Raw genomic sequence first — 8,858 nt, 5'->3', positions numbered from 1 at the left:
TTTTCCCCTTGTCCCCCGGTGTTTTTAATTCTAATTTCGTTGGAATTGATCAAAACTCCATAAATGTGCAATTTTTAGAGGAAATTGGGCCATGTTAACAAGAAATGCGCGCGAAATTTGAGGTTTTTTAGGCACTTTCAGGGGATGAAAGGGCATTTATAAAGGGATGGGGAAGAGTTTTCAAAGATAGATATTTTCCCCTTGTCCCCCAGTGGTTACGCCATCGGGCAGCATAGATCAAAGGAGTTATGACAGTTTTTGAAGTGGAGAAGGGGTTGGAGGGTGTTGTGAGTCTGGTCATTATGAAATCTTCCTTTTTATTCTTGTCTTTATTTTTCTCTTCTCTTTTTCTTTCCTTTTCTTTTCCCCTTCTTTCTCTTTCCCTCCCTCTCCCCTCTTTCTTTTCTCTTATTACCCAGATCGGTCCGACGGCTTGGTCAGCCCGGTAAAAACCGTCAGGGGAGGGGCAGTTTTCCCCTGCCCCCCCCCCCGCGCCTGTTACGACACTGGCTAATACGCGAAAATCATCCCCCCCCCCACAATGAAAAATATTTTTCTACGCCACTGGTCAAAAACGTTTGGTTACTCGTATTACGGTTACCCACGTTACAGTTTGATAACACAATAGCTGATGATGCATAATGGTGATCGGAAAACAGCACCCCCACCCCTTCCCCTAATCCGACCCTGTAATAAGGAATCTTGTATCCGCCCCTGGTTTGTTTGTAATGGTATATGGTATATAATTCAATTCAATTATTACTTATGCATTTTATTTTTGTGGTGTTTGCTCATCATTATTATGCATCTTTATCACTTTATCTGTACAGTTAAGTCCCTGGTGTCACCGATCCCCAAGAAAACACCAAATGATATCATTGAGACAGTCGGGGAAATCATCACTTTCCTTCCGTTCAGCGGGTCTGAAGCGCACAAAGCAAGTTGAAAACTAAATTAGCAAAAGAAAAGAAGGGACTGATACTACAAATGTGTGTAGGCGTCAGTATCAAAATACTTAATAATTTGGACAAGTTATTTGCGATTTGTTTATTCAACTATAATCGTTAAGATATATTATGGAATAGTTGAGCTAGTTCACACGTCGATACATCCTTATGCATAGTTTTATATCACCACCTCTGACCTGTTAAAGTAGTCCAAAGTAGTACTTAACTAAATCGCACTAGTTGCACTTATAGTGAGCGCGTATCTAAGCGTACGAGAGTCACGGCCAATCGTGAGACATAAAGTTAATGATATTAACGAATGAATTATTATAAAGGTGATTTTTACAACAAAAAATACAGAAGTTAGAAATATAGCTGCTTTAATAAATAAGTATTTTAACGTCATCTGTCTATTAGTATGGTTTATAGATAATCAAGCGGCCCATTAAATACCTCGTAATTCTCAGCAATTAATCTATTTTATTGTGCAATCGCTAAGACTTCGTAGAACAATAAAAACAGAAGTAGAAAGTCATATGAGTATAATGCTACTGTAGTGAAATGCAACTGTCAGATATACTGAAACGGAAGGATATGCATAAAGTATATTTTTCAACGGGTTTCACATATTTCAAAAGATCTGGGAAAGGAAAATGAGCAATAAATACAGAATTTTCTCCCTGGTCTCTATTTATATAATTGAAATTCATAGGATTACAAAACAAATACATATATTATTAGTATAATTATTATAATAATAACTATAGTAATTATTATTTTTTTTAAATATAGACCTACAATATTGATTTAATATTATCATTATTAATATTATTATCCAGTTTAATTTTATTTGAATTTATTTTTTATATTATCGTATTTATTATTGTTATGATTATTATTACTATTATAGTTATTTTGTTATATAGTTATATATATATATATATCATATATATGGATAGTAACTTTTTATTTACTAACACTTATTACTATTACTCTATTATTGTATTGATTATTATTAATTATTATTATTATTATTATTATTATTATTATTATATTTATTTTATTATTAGGCTATTACTGTTTTTATTATTATTATTTTCTTTTTTATTATTATGTTTATTTTTCCTACTATTTTCTCCTGTATATCACATCCTACAATCATACTCCAAGAAAGACAGAAGAAAAACAAGAAAATTTAACACATCCTAAAGACAATTAAAAAAAAAATTGAAAGAATGTGAGTGCCATTTCCGGGCATTATGAGGTGCTATATTCTGAAAATTTGACTCCCAATCGAGGTGGGCATGAGATAGGTGTGTACTGTCATGCTGACCAAATCTTAAACATGCTAGATATATAATAATAGCTTACGGTTGGCAACAGTAAAAAGTAATCAAAACTAATTGATAAACTGGTAGCTAACATGTGGTGTTTCTTTCTTTCTTTTTTTTTTTGGTATAGTTTGCAACACTCATTATGATCACAATTCAAAGAGTAATTTCATAGTCTTGCATTCATAATATATATAAAATAGAAACTATGTTTTAAAGAGGGAGTGGGGTCGCGAATGTAGTCAACATCAACGGCGGCGGAACGTTCAGTAATGTGGGGGGGGTGTATAATCATAAGGTCTATATGCGAGCGAAGCGAGCATCTAGGCTGGGGGCCATGGGGCATCCAAGGGCCCCGATGGGGTCCAAGGAGAGAAGCCCCTTGGAATCTACGGACATTTGACGAAGTTTGGTGAATTTTATTAGTTATTTTATAGGCACTGCCAGCTACTTCCTGTAATATGACTTCATAATTGTTGTAATTTCCAGTGGCGGATCCAGAAATTCGGAATAGACGGGCCCCGGGGGGTACTTTTAAGAAATGGAGAGTCTATACACCTTAGCTCCCACCATGGTTAAGGCTGAGGTAAGAACATTTGTGATTATGCTCAGACTTAAAATTTGAATATAATTTTCTTTATATCTCCATAAAAAATAAATAATATAAATAATAATAATAATAATATAAAAAATAATAATAATAATATAAATAATAATAATAATATAAAAAAAAAATAATAATATAAAAAAAATAATAATAATAATAATAATAATGATGACATTGCAGCGTTCGTAATTTTTTTGTCACTGGTGCTGGGAACAGTCACAAAAGTGGTGGTAAAATGCGCCCCGCCCCCACCTCGAAACGGCCGCCGTTGGTCAATATAGATCATTGAGTCAGTGGACCGAACAAGGTTAAGACCCTAGCTAGGAAATCATCGAGCTAACAAGCAGGAACACTTTTCGTTGGCGCATTTTGATTATTGAGAGCGCACTCAAACCCTAACCTTAAGGATATGTAGATTTGAGTTTTAGCCGGTGAAACACCTGTTGTCATGTGATGAGACAATATACTTTAACAATAAACTTAAATATTAGAATTGCTTATCAGTCATTATATCATGAATTATATATAGGTCTACAATATATAGGCCAAATTTTTCGCATGGAGTTATCAACTCCATGAAATACGCTGTACAGCTAAAATTGCCTGTACCATGCAATAGTTCCACTGGACCACAGTTCCTATAGGATCTGTGGCTGGGCCGCTGGACATCGTCTGGGGCCTGGCTGCCCTAATGACCTCCACTGAAAATTGTCAGACTATCCTTGTCTCGTGATGATGAACCATTGACAACATGTTTAGGAAGATGGAAGATGTCTAAAAAAACATCCTTAAAACACCGGAATTCCTATATGATGGGATTAGATGGATGTGTGGGTGTTTGTTTTTTAATTGTGCGTCACACCAACGCATAATATTGTTTGTCTTTTTAATAATAGGCCTAAAGTGTAGGAAAACACATTTAACAGGACTTTGTATAGCCCTAAAAAATCCGTTAAAGCATCAATGAGATCACTGCAAATGTGGAGTAGTCACAACCTCAGCTTTGAAATGGTTGGGACTGAGGCGAAAAAAAAAAAAACAAAAAACAAAACAGGATGGTCACCTCTGGATACCCAGAAACGGCACTCTAATTACACAGTATGTTTAGGTGCCGAGGCCTACTCAAAATCTCAGATCTATTCGTACTTAAATGACCATTTCGGTATAATAAAATTGATAACAATTTAATACAAGCGTCACATAATTACATATGATGAAAAGAATATGTAGTTGCTGCGATTTTGACCGAATAAATGAAAGAATGAATGAATGAATGAATAAATGAATTATTGACCGATTGAATAAATGAATGACAAACCTACAATCCCACAACAAATTGGGGATCCTTTAAAAAAAAAATCCAACGCATAGGGTCAATATAGATTATGTTTTTCCAGGGTCAATTTTAATTTTAACATTTTTTTTTTCATAGTTATGAAACCAGTCTTCAATGTCTGCATTTGATGAGACTTGTTATTAGATTATTATTAGTTTTTATTTATGGGAAAAAATATGCTGCGATGGCCCAAGGTGGACGTATCAGGCGCCGTGCAGTGTCTCAAAAGTAGTGCAGGGTTTTCAGAGGCTTATTTTTAATCGATTTTATGTAGTTTACTAATATGTAGAAAATATATATCATTTTTTCTCCCCGATGGTTGTTCGTTCACCGCCACTGCTGAATGTTGACACAGAGTCTGTAATAGGCTCTCGATGGAATTTGATTTTTAGCTCCTGTCTATATTTTCTGCTTTTTTTTTTTTTAAATTTAATAAAAAAAAAAATGTGTGAAAAAACCCCAATAATACTGTAATGGACTTTTCGTGACAAATTAATGTATGTTAGCATCTAGATTAACTGAGTTTGCCAGGTAATTCCATTAATTTACTATTATAGTTTTTTACGTTTTGAACAACGAAGGCTCAAGTACCGTGAGTAACCAACCCCACCACCTCTCATTTTCCGTATGCTCAGTGATACGCTATCGCATACATGTTAATGCATTTTGGTGGTTAAGGTGCACGTCTCACTGTCTTGGGTAATATATACAAATATTTTTGCACAACTAAAACAAAGAAATTCAAAATACGAGACATTCATGGCCTATAATTTCTTCTCACCAACAGAAAAATACAATTACCAAAGGTATAGATAAGAAAGGCTGTATAGGCAAAGTATACATAAATGCAACTCGGAAATGGTAAAAGTATTTTAGTTTAAAATCAAGGTAAGGATATATAACCGAAAGTACTTGCTGCAATTTAACAGCTGTAAATATATTTTGAACTGAATGCACCCCATTGTACGGAAGCTTAAAGTGACCTTCCGCGTTTCCGAGCTGTCTCTTATACACATCTAGATGTGTATAAGAGACAGGACTCGCACTGTCGGTACACGTCCCGCATAAATTACCGTCATGGCTCACATGAATTGCATGCCTCGCTGGATGACTCGCTGGCATGCACTTTGGCAACCCTCACAAGGGCCAGGCTTACACTAACAGTAGCAGGTCAAAACGGCAATGAACCAATAAAATAATGTCGTTCTTATAGCGCTTCATGCCTTTACAAATGCAGGAAATATCCTCAAAATGTATCTTGGAAAGACGTCTTTCCAAGATAACGTATCTTGGAATTCCGTCTTTCCAAGATAATTTATCTTGGAAATCCATCTTTCCAAGATACGTTATCTTGAAATTCCGTCTTTCCAAGATACGTTATCTTTGAATTCCGTCTTTCTAAGATACGTGTCTTGGAATTCCGTCTTTCCAAGATACGTTATCTTTGAATTCCGTCTTTCTAAGATACTTATCTTGGAATTCCGTCTTTCCAAGATCAATTATCTTGGAATTCCGTCTTTCCAAGATATGTTATCTTGGAATTCCGTCTTTCCAAAATACGTTATCTCGGAAAGACGTCTTTCCGAGATAAATTATCTCGGAAAGACGTCTTAATAAGTGTTTATTCCATGTTTCCAAGATAATTATCTTGGAAACTCGGAAACTCGGATGGTCACTTTAAGCTTCCGTACCATTGGCTTTTGAAGCATCAACCTGCAGAAATGCATCGCCGGTCACTGAACCTACTAGTCTAAACATTTACATGCCTATATAAACGAATAATAGTATTTTCCCTAAAATCGCTACAGCGTCTTTATTGTCCCCGACGCTATCGGGAAGGCTCCCCGAATGGCCCAACCAATCAGCGTCGCTGAAAGCTGGCGGTGACGATTTTATGGAATCTAGGGTTTATTTTCCAATCACTGAACAAAATGCACGTGTTCTATTGGTTGTTCATTTCATTGCAAGCGGGCAGTTGTTCCAGCGCGCCAATCAACGATTTTCATTTCTTGAATCTGGGCGGGGCTAGCTAAAAACTTTAATTGTTACATGATAGCTGTAATTATGAATTTCATGAGTCATTAAAAGGTGTTAGTCAATATTTATAATAGCGTTTAAATTGCATATAGATTGCAATAAAAAACTTACAAAATATTTGAATTATAGTGAATAAAACACTGATCAATATTCAATACCAAATTTATATTATTTACTAATACGTATGAAATGTATATAATGCAGTTATTCATCTGGCAGCAGACATGGACCTGTCTGCTAATCCCGCCCCTTGGATATCGTTCCCAATGTCCCACAAAACAATAGCATAATATTATACGTATGTAAACACGTGGGATTGTTTGACAACACATGCATTTGTAGCGCATGCAGTGGCGTAACGGCTACGAGTTCCACTGACTAAAGCCTGGGGCCTCGAAGCCTCAAGGGGTCCCAAGAAAATTCAAATTTTTTTTAAATAAACGAATAACCAAGGCACGTTTTTTCCAAGCCATATTCTGTAGTATATAAGTATGCTTTTTTGGGTGAAATCACGATAAATAAACTTTGAATTTGAATGTGTAAAAAAAGCATTAAAATATGTCATAGAACGCTAAAAACGCCGAACCCCAGACCACTACCTGGGACTCTTTGCGGCCCACAGGCCCCTACCCAAGGGCCTCCGGCTCCTTCCTTACGCCAATGAGGACACTCACATATTCCTGGCCTTAAGTTGATCGGTCAGTTGTTAAGTTTGATTGACACTGCGGATAAAGTTTGGTCAAACTGACCATATACTTGACCACTTGACAAAAAAAATCCATTAACGAACAGCAGCCTGCGTAACATTCTCTTGGTTGAATAACCAAAACAAGTTTAACCAAATAAATGTTTGAATATTCACGCTGTCCTTTTTCTAAGCAGAAAAGTGGAATGCGAACAGGTCGACTAAATCACACCTTCGGAACGCAACTCTAAACTCTCCACAAAATGTATCAATTAGACTGATCATGTACGTGCAAAATCTCTGTCTGAAAACCTACTGCAAATTTAAATCCATGGGGAAAAAAACTGGACCAATAGTTACCGTTTGTGTTGGGTAAAATTGACTACATTAATTAAGTCACCTGTTGTATAAACTTCGCTTCTTACAAATACTTTTTTCCAGATACTTAAACTACGCATGTCTGGTCTGACACAAATAAATATACATTAAGATTAAATAAATAATTAAAATTAATTAATTCACATAATAATGCGAAATTGGTTACATGTACACTTGGCAGGTGGAAAACGGCGCCGCGAGCACCCCTACTAGGGATGGATACGTGCGCCTAACAAAATGACATTATTATTATTATTATTATTATTATTATTATTAAAATATATTCTCTTAACATACATTTCTGATAAAGTTTTCAATACAAATATAGAAATACTGTATTAATGTGTAGAGAAGAAACAAATGACCATCTATAATTATATAAAACATGGCATATGTGGAACAGTTATCAATACACCAATAGATATACTATTTTGTTTCACATTTATTTTTATGCAGTTTTTAATGCAAAGATGAAAATACTAATGTACATATAGAAATGGAATAAGAAAATCTTATTTATTTAAAACATTTATCAATACATGCATTATAAATATATATTAAATTCACAATAATTAATAGGAATGGTTGATTTATGGCAGGATTCCATAAGGCACTGCATATCTTGTTGCTTATTATATCTTGCCATGTGTTACCATATTCTGTAGCATCTGCGTTGTGCTTCCATCAAATTGGAATGCCTGCGTGGAAAACAAATAAATGACTGGTTTTAGTCGTCTTCACATTTGTTCTGTATTCACATTAATTTTTGTCAACACTTGTTCTGTTTAGCTGGCCCATCACAAGATTTTATTTTAAATCTTCTCGGAAAATTGCTTTTTCCTTTGCATTTTATCATTTTATTTACCATAGAAAAAACACATTAATTTTCGCATCAAATGTATTATAATTAAATTTACTTCAAAGGAAGAAAATAAATGTTTCTGAAAATGAGGTAATAGATAAAGCAAAACAGACACATGCCGCTAATTCTAACTTCATTATTACATCATAATCATCACCATTGATGACAACATATATAACAACAATAACCAACATCCCTATTATCTGATGACACTATAACTATCATTTTGTTGTCATCAACAAAAGTATAATCGAGACAAGAAAAATTTAGGATCGGTGTCTTCGTTTTTTTGGGGGTAAAAATAGATACATTTTTTTACCAAGGAGGAACCTAAAATACATACTAAACATGGAGGAAAAATCCAAAATTAAGAAACTGTTTATTATATTTAACATCTTGGTAAATGTCCTATCCAATGCTGCTAGGCTAGGCCTAGCCTTACCTCGATTTAGGTTCTGTTATCACACATAAAAACGGCCGACATGATATTTTCCGTTGCTAGTATTGACACTTGTGAATATAATATTTCACAGGAATTATTTCAGATTTGTTAAAAAAACTGATTCTGACTGAGATTTTGACACTTAAACAAACATATCTCAGCCTAACCGAACGACCGCATTGTGTGAGATGCGAAGTACAAAAACTAATCTCACTAGAGAGGGCGCACTTTAT

General features: G+C 34.8%; 1 protein-coding gene across 6 annotated transcripts in view; it reads right to left on the bottom strand.

The window, feature by feature from the left end:
* Positions 1 to 6,404: 6,404 nt before the first annotated feature.
* Positions 6,405 to 8,858, bottom strand: part of LOC117118855 (LRP2-binding protein-like) — a 9,887-nt gene continuing 7,433 nt past the window's right edge. For all 6 annotated transcript variants that reach the window (XM_033263588.1, XM_033263586.1, XM_033263587.1 and 3 more), the window contains exon 8: positions 6,405 to 8,019. In XM_033263588.1, coding sequence (XP_033119479.1) covers positions 7,954 to 8,019 — 66 coding nt within the window. In that variant the 3' untranslated portion in view covers positions 6,405 to 7,953. The remainder of the gene's footprint in view (positions 8,020 to 8,858) is intronic.

Source organism: Anneissia japonica, unplaced genomic scaffold (assembly GCF_011630105.1).
Source record: "Anneissia japonica isolate Jap-2015-1 unplaced genomic scaffold, ASM1163010v1 scaffold737_len1565949_cov176, whole genome shotgun sequence".
NCBI classification, from domain to species: Eukaryota; Metazoa; Echinodermata; class Crinoidea; order Comatulida; family Comatulidae; genus Anneissia; species Anneissia japonica.
This window is presented reverse-complemented; position numbering and strand designations above follow the sequence as displayed.